The 15,189-nt window shown below is 35.2% G+C and overlaps 1 protein-coding gene across 3 annotated transcripts in view; it reads right to left on the bottom strand.

Annotated features, from left to right (window-relative positions):
* Nucleotides 1-15,189, bottom strand: part of SEPTIN7 (septin 7) — a gene marked incomplete at its 5' end in the record, with an annotated part of 112,003 nt that overhangs the window by 32,350 nt on the left and 64,464 nt on the right. For all 3 annotated transcript variants that reach the window (XM_082472011.1, XM_082472010.1, XM_082472009.1), the window contains 4 exons: nucleotides 311-403; nucleotides 3,182-3,299; nucleotides 8,643-8,777; nucleotides 9,907-10,007. In XM_082472011.1, the coding sequence (XP_082328137.1) occupies nucleotides 311-403; nucleotides 3,182-3,299; nucleotides 8,643-8,777; nucleotides 9,907-10,007 (447 nt within the window). The remainder of the gene's footprint in view (nucleotides 1-310; nucleotides 404-3,181; nucleotides 3,300-8,642; nucleotides 8,778-9,906; nucleotides 10,008-15,189) is intronic.

Genomic DNA, 15,189 nt, shown 5'->3' with positions numbered 1-15,189 from the left:
ATTATGCCCCCTTTTCTTTCCCATTACCTGTTTTCAGGGGGAGAAATTATAAAATATGAAATCAGTTAACTGAAAACCACATGAAGACAAGAATTACGTTATTCATCTCTCTATTCCATATAATGCTTTATGATACATAACAGCCAAACAACAAAGTTAATCATAAAGTTGAATTCAATATTGAATAATCGCTCTATTTATTTTGTAAGTCAACTGTTTAAAAACACTGATATTTTTGGTCTTTCCAGGAGCTATTATAGTATTTTTAAGTCCCTAAAACATTTTAGTATATGTATGGGAATGAACCTACCTTTATCTTTTTAACAAGCTTATTTTCTTCTTCATCATCTGTCTCTGGGAATTCATATATTTTAATTTTATGTTCTTGGATTTCTTTCATTATCTAAAATGAAAGAGGAAGTCAGCAAAAGAGCATCACACATAATTTTAGTACATTAGCCTTATTACTCTTCTTAAATTCCTGAGTCCTCAGTTCCAGTTCCTTTACTGTTTTTCAATGATGCAAAATGTAATCTAAAACCAAAGTACTATGCTAGTCCTTTTTTAACATAAAGTTGATATATAAAGGTACCATTCTCAAAATCCAATTACTTCAGAAGTGTTAAAGTCATATGGTTATAATACCAAAAGAGTTCTAAAAATGATGTAAGAACCCAGAAAGGGCTTTCTCTAGCTGATTTCTGCTCTAATGGCTTTAGGTCATTTATTTATAATGACTGAGATACTTCCTCTAGATAAACTCTTACCAACTGTTTTATTCATCTGAATCAACAAAGCTTAAACTCACCTAAAATTTTTAGTAGAATTTAGCAAAGGTAAGTAAAATTAAGTATAGCATTGGTTCCAGGAAAAAAAAAGTGCACACTTATCAGAAAATATCCTTGCATGTACATGTGCATACACACAAATCAAGGAGCAACACATATAAGATCAAGCAAGCATACAGGGAGAAAACATGCCCTGGAAATTAAGAAGCTAATGAGTTTATAATAATAATCAATGAGAGTGCAGAAAAAAGAAAGACAACTTATTAATAACATCAGAATGACCTAGTTCAAATTAAATTAACTTGTCCAAAATCACTCCAAATTCTAATAAGAATACAGACATCCAAATAATGTTGAATACCTACCCTATTCAAACTCATAACAAACTGATGGCTAATATACCTATAGCTAGCTCCCTGCCTGCACTGGTAGTTCAGCACTACTCTCACTACCGGGGTCCCCAGCAGCAGTAAAGGGAACCTAAGCAAAATGTGCGACACAGTTACTAAAGCAGACAGAAGTAAAACTGCCACTGAGAAAAATAGGACCACGTATCTTTTACAATTGAGTTATATATGTCTATATACAAAAAAACCCAAGAAGATAAATGATGAGATGTCAAATACATGACTAGAAGAAAAAAGGAACACTAGCAGCTAGCTCTAGGAGCAGTGGTTCTTAGTCAGAGGTTGTATATTAAAATGGCCTGAGTGAGCATCTTCAAAATAATGAATACAAAAGCCCTATCTTAACTTACAGAACAAATTGGTAGAGATATGGTCCAGTAACTCATTTTGAAAAAGTTCTCTAGATGATTCTGATAAACACCCTTGGTTAAAAACGTTTCTAAGGGCTTCCCTGGTGGCGCAGTGGTTAAGAATCCGCCTGCCAATGCAGGGGACACGGGTTTGAGCCCTGGTTCGGGAAGATCCCACATGCCGCGGAGCAACTAAGCCCGTGCACCGCAACTACTGAGCCTGCACTCTAGAGCCCGCGAGCCACAACTACTGAGCCCGCATGCCCTAGAGCCCGTGCTCTGCAACAAGAGAAGCCACCGCAATGAGAAGCCCGTGCACTGCAACGAAGAGTAGCCCCCGCTTGCTGCAACTAGAGAAAGCCCGTGTGCAGCAACGAAGACCCAACACAGCCAAAAGTAAATAAATAAAACAAATAAATTTATTTAAAAAAAACAAACAAACAAAAAACGTTTTTTAGAAGCATAAACGAAGAAAAAGAAAATTGTACAACCCTACAATGTGACCAATCCGGAAGTAGAGATCATTGCTTATTCGTCTTTATCTCTTAGTTCTTAGAACAAATACAAATCAAGGTACATACAAATCAAGACAGAAGAGGAGAAATGTTATTATGTGATTAGTATTTGAACTTAGAAACAGCACATTACAAAATAAAAATGGAGTGAATAAACATAAAATAAAAACATATACTCCTGGTAGAAATACCAGATATATGTAGTAAAAATGATACACTAAAACATTCTCAAAATTTATACAGATTTAACACAATTTCGAAGCAAACTTCCACAGGTTTTTGTTTTTGTAATAGGTTTCAAGTTATTCTAAAATTCATACTGAAAAAGGTGAAGAACCAAAGGACCTTGTTACAAAGGGGACTATAAGGACAATAAGAGATAATTAACTCTAAGATCTATTTAAAAATATTATGCAACATAGCCGCAGTTTAAAAGACATAAAACTGGCCTAAAATTTAAAAATAGGAAATTGGAATAGGAAAGTGGAATAGGAAAGTATAATAGTTCCAGAAACTGACCCTACATTTCATAAAATGTAATATATAATAAACCAAACACAACAATGAGGGAAAAATAAACCCCTGCTTTAAAGTGTTCAGATTTTCTGGAAAATTAAATTAAATCAAATTAGGTACCACTTTATTCCAAAAAAGTTTTAAAAATAAAAATGACAAACAATGCTGGCAAGACATTGGAACAAATATACCCGTTATAAAACGAATTTGATTGTTTTATTGGGAAAGCACCATGACAAAATGGGTAGGTGGGGGAGGGAGATAAAATAATCATACCCTTTCAAAAAGAAATCCTATTCCTGGGAATTCAGTCTAGGAAAGTAATTCTAAAGGGTGTGGGAGGGGTGCTGGTGGAAGCTATACGGAAACATCTAAAATAGCCTATTTAAATTGAAAGGATAAGGGCATATGATAATACTTATGGGCTCCTAGGAGAAAACTAAAGCAGAAGACTATTTTCAAGAGTTATTTTTAATACAGTGTAAACAACCATATAGTAAAGTAGCAAGAGGAATACACTGTAACACATTATACTGAAAATACGAAAAACTGCAAAGTACATGAATGGTATTAGAAACCCAAGAGTTCAAACTCATTCTACTTACCTGTTTCTTAAACTGTTGGCACTCCTCTGGTGTGAGTGTGTCTGCTTTGGCAATAAGTGGAATGATATTCACTTTTTCATGCAAACGCTTCATAAACTCAATATCCAATGGTTTAAGTCTGAAATACACAATATTAAATATGACTGGATTGATCAGTTTGGGAGAATAGATTCTTCACATCCCAATGTTAAATTACACACATTGGAACTACTTTACTTACTCATCAGAAACACTCGCTGAAGGTGTATTGGGCCAGCAACAGTTAGGAAGAACAGGATTTCAAGAAGCATTGGAGTGGCTAAGAAGGGTTTGACTCCTGCCCTTTAACACCCTGGTCATAGGGTTTGGGCCCTAAAGAAGAATTAGAAAAACCAGAAAGGCTCCTAATAGGCTTTCCTACAGTAGTCTCTACATTTACTACTCAAAACTTGGGAAATCTTTGTTTTGTTTTTAAATGAAAAATTTAGTCCTCCGTCACTTCTTGCTACCAACTATATTTCTCAGAGAAGAGGCTCAAAAGAGAATCTTCTTCTTCATCCCTTTTACCTATTACACTCTAACTGCCGCCTCCACTTTGCCTTTATACTTTCAAGAAGGTCAACAAATACTACCATGCTGCAAATTAATTAGCAGCAGCCAACTCATAAATACTGTGGTGTGTACCAGTATTTTTTAATTTGCCCACTATGCAGCATTGACATTACTCCCTCACAAGCTGTTCACTTAGGGTAATTTTCAGGATCCTCTTTGTAAGCTAGTCTCCTTAATAGGTATGTTCCTCAGAATTCTCTAGAAGGTCTTCTCTTCTCACTCTGCATTCTGTAAGCTTATCATTAACTACAATGACTTCTATTATCCTCTATGGGTCAATGACTCCCGAGTCTTTATACCCAGCTCAGATCTCACTCCTGTGTTCCAGGCTTGTGTCCACCCAGTGGAAATACTACTCGGACATCCCATTTTGGCGCCTCAAAATCAAAAGCTCATCTGAGCCCCCAAGTTTTCCCTCCCCTTCTGTGCTTTCTATCTCAGTGAACAGCACTACAATCCACCCAATTACTCAAGTCTGAAACCTAGAATTCCTCCTTCCTCTAATCCTCAATTCCAAAGATTCCCCAGGACCTGCTGAACAAATAAAGATATTTATATATTTATCTCCATTTCCATTACTTTGGTTCAGGCCACCAAAGTATACTTTTGGTATGGATAATGACAAGAATCTATCTCTCCAAACCATGCACACTGCAGTCAGAATGGTTTTTCTAAAATCCAAATCTGATCATCAGGCCATTCCTTGACTAAAAACCTTACTAAAGCTAGATTCCTTAGCTAGTGTGGCCTACAAGGCCTGTGAAAACATAGCCTCTCCAGCTGTCCTCATCTCTTAGCATCCCTTAGCATTTTTGCTACCTCCTACTTCCAATGTGCCAGCCTTTTTGAACTTCTCACAACTCCTTGAAAGCACCATACTTTGATCTCTGGTCATAGGCTACTACTGCTTTTACCTGGAACACACTCCATTCCCATCCCCCTTCTACTTGGCTTGCCTAATTCCCAGTCATCCTTTAGGACCTAGCTTACTATTCTCATTTCCTCTGGGAATTCTTCTCTAACCTAAGACTAGGCATCTTTCTAAGGGATCACAACACTTAATTTGCCACATAGTAACTGCTTACTTATGTATTTGTTTTTCCCATCTTCTCACTAGAAGATCCTCAAAAGCAAGGCCTTTGTCTCATTTATCTGTATCTCTTATATCTAATACAGTGTCAATACTTGAGAAGGTATCCAATATCTGTTGACTAAAAAAGTAAGTTGCTGTGATTTTCCTTACATCTTTGAATAACTTTAAATAAAAACCAGCTATTCCTCACATCTAGAACACACTGTAGACTAAAAATTAATATTCTACAAAAATAAATGAAGGTAACAGCAATATTTTGCACAGAAATGCGGTATTCCTTAACTTTTATAAAACATGAGGAAAATGGAATAAAGATCTAATTTCATTATAAATTTTATTGACTAATATTTTAAAATAAAGAGAAAGCCCTTCTTAGGGTTCTCTTAGAGTACTATAGTTTAATATATATACAATGTTGGGCGTATTGGGGGTCCAGAGACTAATGAGGTATTCCTTTTTACTAACAAATAATACTATACTTCTTTGTGGTAGTGACGCTGACTGGCAGAAAGATGGGGTAAGGAGGCAGGAAGGCAGATACAGAGAAATAAGACAGCTACCTCCAATTCTAATTCTTATCTTAAATCCTCTGAATTTTGATATTGGCATTCAGAGAACACTACAGAAAAAACTTCAGAAAAGAGTGTGTGGCTGAAATAACACTATATTTATCTGTAAATAGCACCCTTACCTCACTAGTGCTAACTGAAAAACCTTTCAATTTTTGAGAAAAAATTTAAGTTTTGCTTGTTTTCATCAATCATTATATCACGACACTAAATATAAAAGCCATGGCCCAGTCAATCAATCTCAGATTTGTAAATTTTTAGGGTTCACCTTCCAGATTATACTCATGACAAATTTAAATTATCACCACTACCACCTCATTAAACTGGTGACAGAATCAGTTAATCTAAAATTTTAATAAATCATAAGAGCATTTAATATAAAATATTAAAATCAAAATCCAAGTTAACAAGATTTTACACTTAAAACAACATTTGCAGAACATTTATTTTATTATTTCAACTTTTAAAGAGAAAGATGTTTGAAAATAGCCATGACAAGGAAATTGGGGAAGTCAGCTTCTCAAATATAAAACAACAGGGCTGAAGTACATTTAAATCAGTTAAAAAAAAACAAACTTTAAATGTAACCTTTATTAAAGCCCCGATAAAATCTTTCCACCCTTTTAAATTACAATACAAATTTCAGAAGCATACAAAATGTCAACAGCAGAAAACACTTATTTCACAGTAGATTACATTCTGGTTGAAATTTTTCCTCTGTCCATTTAGTTTTATTTCAGGTCATCTTTTCCAACAAATTTAGTTTTTAAATGTTTTTTTTACACAATGGAAAGTCCTTTTTAGAATTTCTAAAAGATAAACCCAAATTAGAGGGAAAAGACTACTTAACCTCAAAGCCTACAGCAAAATAAGTAAAATGACTAGAGGGCAAATGACAAGTATTTATTAAATATACATACATATATATATTTCTAAGGGAAAAAAAAACCTATATAAAACTCACTGAGTGACACTGTTTTTTCAAAGTGGCAATCAACATTCAAAAGGTTTGTAAAAACACCATTTAAAAATTCAAGTTCGGGGGCTCCCGTGGTGGCGCAGGGGATAAGACTCTGTGCTCCCAATGCAGGGGGCCCAGGTTCAATCCCTGGTCAGGGAACTAGATCCCACATGCATGCCACAACTAAGAGTTCACATGCTGCAACTAAGGAGCTGGAAAGCCACAACTGAGGAGCCGGCAAGCCGCAACTAAGGAGGTGGCGAGCCGCAGCTAAGTAGCCCACGTGCCACAACTAAGACCTGGCACAACCAAATAAATTAAAAACAAAACAAAACAAAATTCAAGTTCCAAGTCAGTTACCAATCACTGAACAAAGAAAATGAAGCAACAACAGCTGAAATCATAAATTAACCCTTTGTTCAGTGACTACAATTGGTGGGGTGAGATGGGGGACACCGAAAATACGCTGTTGCACCAATTTATATTTACTCCAAAAACAGAATGTCTAGAAAGGGAATCCAGGGATTACCCAGATAAGACAGAAAGGTCCTAATTCATCTATTATGTTGCCTGGAATTTCACTATGTAGTGAGCAGGGAATTTGGAACTCTCTACGGAAAATTCAGTGTCATATTCTTTCACTTAATCCATAGCAGCACATACCAATGGGCAAAACTTTGTTCCATTTCTAAAAATAGTTAAGCTGAGAAACTACTCAACATCACATTTTTATACATAAGAAATTAAAATTTGGAACTCTCATTCCTTGTGACAAACAAGAAATGGCCCAAAGCCACAACACATAATTTCAAAATTTTTTCTTTAAATAAAAAAAATCGTATTTCCCATGCAATTTTAAGAAATATATTTTCCCATAGGGAATAAGAGAAATGTGATTTCATGAGAATTACTAAATCTTGGTGAGAGTCCAAAAGATCTAAAATAATAAAACTGGATATAAACTGACAAATTTCTATTGACTTAACTGCAGGTTAAGATTTTACCCTGTTGGCTTCCAGGAAAAAGCCTTAACAAGTTTAACTAGAATGATAAAATATGTATATATATAAATTCAGGAAGAAGCTAACAAGGACACAGAAAAAGCTATACAGTGTGGTATTTCTGAGAATTTCTTTTTTGAGCCTTTTAAGTAGATGAGTCAATTTTGTGCTTTAAATATGTAAATTTCTGAGAATACTGTAGAATAATATTAGAAATAAAAGAAGAAACATTTGCACCACTACAGTCAGACAGTGCAAAAATGGTAAACTAAATAATTAAGGCTTTCTGCTCAACCAAGATGGTGATAATGGGCACTAGCCTATCTAGGCAAAAGGTGAAAAAAGCAAAAAACAGAAGAGAAAGGTACTCTTTTGAAGGGACTGGTTTACACTACTGTAATTTTTGTGTTAGATGACTTAATGCTATTTAGTCTGATGCTATAAAACAGTCCAGTTCCTTCTGGTGGAGAGATGGTGGAGTTACAATCATCAGGTGGCGGAGTTATGCTGAGTCATTTATCCAAAGATGAAAGAAGAGTAATTACGAACATCTGCAGTTGACAATGACCCACATATCTACTCAAAATGACAAAGAAATACAAACAACAAAACAAGGAGTATAGGCTGGCCGTACTAACAAACAGAACAATCAGATCAGATAAATGTCTAGATACTCAGATCTTAATTTTAACTCCCAATAAGTAGAAGGTTAGTACTGATGATATGATACTTAAACAATTTGACTGTGACAGCTAAGGTGAAACAAGAAGACAAGTAGATTTAGTGAAGAAAGAAATGGCACATGAGAACCTTGGTATTTAAATTTTTTTTGTAGCCTTCTCTACCAGATCTATAGTAAATAACATCTTTGGAGTTTCTTAGAATATGTCTAGCTAATTTTTATGGCTGTTTCTCCTTATTTGATCGTTCAATTAGTGGCAGATTGGTCAAAAAGAAAGCTACATAAGCCACACTGAGACACCAAACATGATGGAAACAATATTCCTTTCCATGAAGCAGGTAAAGTCTTATGCATGACAAACTAAGAAGTAAAATCATTGTTAGCTTGTCTAGGACTTAAAAATAGGCTTCCTATAAGCCATTTTTATATGGAATTTGGAACTTCACAACTGGTAAAGTTAAATGTACTCCATAGAGATGAGAGTTACTAAAATACGCACCCAAAGATGAGTAATAATAAAACAACAACAACAAAAAAGGTTATCAGAAGCATCAAGGTACTGACCCATGTCCTGAAGGAGCAATGAAGTATAAACAACACTGCACTCTGTTATCAGGCATCTGACGTCTGTTCACCCTAGATTCTGCATTTAGGTAGTCCTCAAACTTACTATCAATGTAGTCAATAACAGGCTGCCAGCTGTAGAATGCAGATAAATAAAATAATTAAGTTGTAATTCTACATATGAACATAAAACTGATGACTCTGTTAAAGGGCAATAATCAATATTTTTAAATACACAAAACCAATGTAACCAATGGAAGACATCTCAAATTATTCTACATATACTGATTCAAAAACAGATATAAATTACATTGAATAAATCCTGATTCATTATTTCTAAACTTTCCAAACGGAAGAAAACTGTTTAGAGTCAAACACAACTAAATTATCATATTATTTGCATTAATAAGTATATCAATGCTAAGACACTTTACAATACGAAAAATTATATTCAAAGAGTTTTATATTTCAAATGAAAAGATTAAACAATACAGAAACCTCATAATGAACTGTTACTTAGGTGTTTCAAAAGTTGACAGAAATTTACTTCAAAAAACAATGTGAAACTTGGGACTTCCCTGGTGGTCCAGTGGTTAAGAATCCACCTTCCAATGCAGGGGAAGTAGGTTCGATCCCTGGTCGGGGAACTAAGATCCCACATGCTGTGGGGCAACTAAGCCTGCTCACTCTAGAGCCTGCTCGCCGCAACTAGAGAGAAGCCCACGTGCCCCAACGAAGATCCCGCGTGCCCGAACAAAGACCCAACGCAGCCAAATAAATAAATAAATAAACAAAACAGTGTGGAACTCAAAGAAAAATTAAAATATTTTTTATAAGCTAACTAAGATATTGTTTCCAATTAGAAAGCCATGGATGTTTTCTTCACTTAGGACTTATGGAAAAACTGAAGGTCTAAAATCAGGTTTAAATTAGGATGTGATAGAAAATGGATAAAATTATAGTAAAGAATGAAAAGTTTCAAGTTTCTTATAATAATGAGAATTCTTTTATCTATGTTTTAGAATCTGTCTTCAAAATACTTCTATGAAAGGTGTTATCTTCATTTTATAGAAGAGGAAATCAGTTCAAAGAAGTTAAGCAACATGACAAGTAAGTGGCAAAGTTGATATATGAACCCAAGTCATATTACATAAAGTTCAGTGACCTTCGCTAAGATGAGAAGTTTTAAAATGTTAAGGTCAAAAAATCTAACCACCCCCATTCCCAAATGCAGTGGAAAGCAGCAGTGACAAGCCATTCTTACCAATTACTATTATCCACTGCATCTCCAAATCCTGGGGTATCAACTATTGTGAGCAGCAACTGAACACCACCTTCTTTGATTAAAACTTTGGATTGTTCCACCTGTAAAAGTCATTGATACAGATATTAATACCATACATTATATCCTTGGTTTCCTACAACGTAAGAGGTAGGGAGATGAGTGTTAATCAAAACCAAATGGGAAGCTTTTTGCAAACTAAATCTACTCACCCACACACTTTCTTTAGAATCAATTACTGCTAGAAGTCTTGGTTACTTAAAAGAAAAGCACATATGTAGATAGTGGGTTTACGGTTCACTGTTGGTACAGAGAAGGAACACAGGAACTGATAAAATAATATTAATTACTAAAGCCATACAATACGTATGTAACCTAAATGCACATCTAATAATACAAATAAACAATGTGCTTGAATGATTAAGTAATTCATAGAGATCAAATGTAATTAATCAGACAAGTACATTTAATTTACCATTTGCAGTAAACGTTTTCCTGGACTATCTCCATCTAGTTTAGTCCAAACCAATTACTCAAGTGAACTTATTACCATTTGCAAACCTTTCTCAGCATGGCTGTTAATTATTTACACTGTGTTTATGTTATGGCTAAGATACAATTCTCTTCTCCAATGTGTTACTGTACACCAGGCCAAAGCAATCAGCAAAGGTCAAGGCATTGAAAAAAAATGTATTCTGGTAGGGTAAAACCCTACTAACTGATTAAAATCTTCAGTTCTCTTTAGAATTTGTAAAAACGTTCTATTTGAGAAAAGGTATTGGACTTAAAAACAATAACAACATTTCCTCCTACAGTCTAAGATATTTTTGTAACCCCAAACTGCTTTAGAATGTAAAAATCATTCATCTTGGGCATACCCTGCTGCTACATAAAGCAAACACTGATTCAAACAGAAAAGGGGAATCATTCTCCTAGAAAAAGATAGGCTTTCATTCAATTTATATCAAGTGTTTATTAAAACTAGAGGTTTCAGTTATGCTGATAAGCTAACTTAAGAGGCAAGAATTATACTCAAACTTTGAGTGCTACAAGCCATAAGATGGTACAAATTATTGTACCAATAAGTACTATTAGACTTAAGAGGGAAAGGGGGCTTCCCTGGTGGCACAGTGGTTGAGAATCTGCCTGCCAATGCAGGGGACACGGGTTCGAGCCCTGGTCTGGGAGGATCCCACATGCCGCGGAGCAACTGGGCCCGTGAGCCACAACTACTGAGCCTGCGCGTCTGGAGCCTGTGCTCCGCAACAAGAGAGGCCGCGATAGTGAGAGGCCCGCGCACCGTGATGAAGAGTGGCCCCCGCTTGCCACAACTAGAGAAAGCCCTCGCGCAGTAATGAAGACCCAACACAGCCATAAATAAATAAATAAATAAAATTTTTTTAAAAAAGAGGGAAAAGTAATCACATGAAAAGCAACTTCAACTATTTATGTTGGTTAACAGTGTTTGGAAAGGAAGAGCGACTAATTTCTGGGTAGAAAAAGTTTGGTTCACATTTAGAGATTACAGAAATGATGATGTCTTTCCATTTCCCTTCGACATTTTCTTACAGATGTTAGCTGATGGATGAGGAGTTGAGACTAAGACTGCTGAGCAAGAAAGTGTATAGCAGCATTGTCCAATAGAACTTTCTGAAATGATGGAAATGTTCTTTGTCTACACTATCCAATATGGCAGCTGCTTGTCCATGTGGCTACTTATCCCTTGAAATGTGACTAGAGCGACTGAGGAGCTGAATGTTTAATTTTATTTAACTTGAATTAACTTAAATTCAAATAACTTCATGTGGCTTAGTGACTCCTGAATTGGACAGTGAAGGCTGATAGCAATCAAAAATTATTTTGTTAAAAGAGTATTATCAAAAAAAAAACTTGCTGAAACCGAAAATACTGCCTGAGATTTGGACATGCATGTCCATGGCAAGGCTTCCAATCTTTTAGACAAATAAGGGACAAAGCTCGTATCTTTTAGACCAATGGTCTTCAGACTGCTTTGATCCTAGTGTAAACTATCAGTGAAAATTTTAAACATCCCAAATATAAGTATGTTTATTTACCTACCAAACATACACAATTGGCAATCTGAACATTAAATATTAGTGTCAATTTCTCGTAAATTAAAAAAGTAAACATCAATAAATAAGGGTTCTAATATTTTCTGGTCACCTTCAATATCAACAATGGTTGCAACACTGCTTGGGAGACCACTGTTTCACACCACATAGCTAAGATAATACAGTTTGTCTGATATCAGCTTACTGTGATAACATGAGGGAAACCAAATAACTGCAGAAATAATCAGACTCATCAGGGCACATTATCAAAACTAAAAAAAATTAAGTGATATTACTTCATGTGGCTTAGGAAGTTCACATTCTATATATCTGGTAGTCCTCTATAGTTAAAAAGGACAATCTGGTTATATGTCAATTATATCTCCATTTAAAAAAAAAAAAAGGAAAACGGATAATCTATTCAAATCTAACATGTCAATATATATCTAATTCTCCTCCATCTCCTTCAATAAAAACAGGTTATTCATTTATGGTAACTGTCATTGAAGCAGAAATATCCAAAGTAATCATACCAGGCCTTCACCTAACAATTCTTTTAAATGACACAGTACCGTATATTAGAACTGATGCAGAAATGTAATTGTTCTACATGAATCATCTCCTGATTTTACTCCAAACCATTTCTGTTTCCCTTATTACCAAACAAAGCCCATTTCTACCTTCAGTACTAGGTTGTATACTAATCACACACCATAACAGCTTAAATTTTAAGATTTTTGTTTCCTTGTTTAAAAAAAAATTAGTTGAACAACTTAATTGTTTATTGAAATGACAAGAAAAATGAAGATCTGTATTTTATATGCTTTAAAGAGTCTGTTTATAAAGCTTCTTTTCTTCTTTGGCCTATGAAATTCTGTGTATCCATACATGGTCAAATACAAAGAAGACAGCAACATATGGAAGAAATCCAGAAAACATAACTGTAAACTAGTGCCATTCACAGGATCCAACTGTATCCTATCATCTGGTTTTGCAAGTATCCTCATGGGATCCATGGAAAACAAATTAGTTCAAGTCCAGGAATTTCAAACTTTTCTTAAGAAATCTATTCCAAATGGCCACTTTCCCATGCACTTTACTTAAGCAGGTCACATCAGCATATTTTATGGCATCACTCAGAGTTCCAAAAGAATGAATCAAGGGCACTTTCAACTGAGTTTCTCTCTGAAAAATAAAACTAAAGCCTATTTTATTGTCTATGTATAATTAATTAATTAAGGGCTCTTTTGGATTCCTAGATTCCAGAAACCCACACTTTTTTCTAATATTTTCAGTTTTTCAATCTGAGAGAAAGAAAAAGTCAAACTTTCACTGTTTATACAGCTTCAGTTCTTCCATTTTCGAAAGACTATTAAATACACTACACTTTTCTAACTTAATGTTTGAGTCATTTTTTAAAGATAAATTAAAAGTGTTAATTAACTATATTAAAATTTGAGGAGAGGGTTAAAATTTTCTGTCAGGAGTTTACCTCCAACTATACTTGCTCAGGAGGTGGCATTATAGCCATAACTCTGCAGAGACTTGAATAGTAGATACTTGAACAGCCTGTGATATTCCACTTAGCTCAAACACAAAACCTATTTTGATTATTTAATAACTCAAAAGACAAACATCATCTTAAACACTTCATTATGTTCAACAAGAAACTTAAAGAGGCAATGACCAACAGAATAGTTATGCTTAAAGACTACTTCCCTCTCATCAAGACCCAGAACTAGCTGAAAAGACACTTGATCTGAAGATTCTAATTCTGCCTTCTACTCTCTGAACCACCATACCTCATTCCCTTGTCTCCTTACACTGAGATCTTAATCCCCTTGTCCCTTTCATTTTCTATTAGCAACCCCCCTCCTAAATCCTTTCTTTTCCTTTCCAGCTCAGATACCTTTCCATAAAATTCATAAACTTCAACTTTGACAGGAATTTCCATGCCATATGATGATCCTTTTACTTGTTCCTTCATCTCATGCCTCTCACAGTATGGCTTTTGTTTGCTCCTTCAACTCATGTCCCTCCCAGCATGGCTCTTCCCAAGCTCTACCTTACAATCTCTGCCACCATGCTCAGCAAAGCACTTGATCTCCACTGGAAGAGGAGAGCACCACCAATTTGTTGTTGCTATTTATTATTTAATCTTTAAAAATTGAAGTATAGTTGATTTACATTGTTTCAGGTGTATAGCAAAGTATGTATGTATGTATATATGTGTGTGTGTGTGTATATATATATATTCAGATTCTTTTCCATTATAGGTTATTACAAGATATTGAATATAGTTCCCTGTGCTATACAGTAGGTCCCTGTTGTTTATCTATTTTATGTATAGTGGTGTGTATATGTTAATCCCAAATTCCTAATTAATCCCCCCCTTCCCCCTTGGTAACTATAAGTTTGTTTTCTAAGTCTGTGAGTCTGCTTCTGTTTTGTAAACAAATTCATTTGTATCATTTTTTTAGATTCCACATAAGTGATATCATATGGTATTTCTCTTTCTGACTTACTTCACTTCGTATAATAATCTCTAGGTCCGTCCATGTTGCTGCAATGGCATTATTTCATTCTTTTTTATGGCTGAGTAATATTCCATTGTGTGTGTGGGGTGTGTGTGCGTGTGTGTGTGTGTGTATACACCACATCTTGTTTATCCATTCATCTGTCAGTAGACATTTAGGTTGCTTCCATGTCTTAGATAGTGCTGCTGTGAACGCTGGGGTGCATGTATCTTTTCGAATTAGAGTTCTCTCCAGATATATGCCCAGGAGTGGGATTGCTGGGTCATATGGTACCTCTATTTTTAGCTTTTTAAGGAACCTCCATACTGTTCTCCATAGTGGCTTCACCAATTCACATTCCCACCAACAGTGTAGCAGGGTTCCCAACAGCATCCCCAATTTGTTTGAAGCAACACTGAATCTTCCCTCCTGTTCAGTGTAATAGATTCCTTTTTTTCCTAAGGCTAATTTCTCAATCTATGCTGGGGATCTGACCAATTTCCATTTTAGAGTCATTTTGACAACTATTTAGACTATTTCCCCTGTATCTTCAATCTCTTATCTCTTAGGGAATGATTCCCCATAGAATATAAACAGTCTCAGGTCTTTTTTGGAAATAAAAACCAAACCACTGTCTCTGTCCCCTACACTCAACCTCTAGGTATTCCCTCTCATCC

The sequence above is a fragment of the Balaenoptera physalus genome (genome assembly GCF_965194825.1).
Source record: "Balaenoptera physalus genome assembly, chromosome: 8".
Lineage (NCBI taxonomy): Eukaryota > Metazoa > Chordata > Mammalia > Artiodactyla > Balaenopteridae > Balaenoptera > Balaenoptera physalus.
Note: the sequence above shows the minus strand (reverse complement) of the source record. Positions and strands in the feature narration are given on the sequence as shown.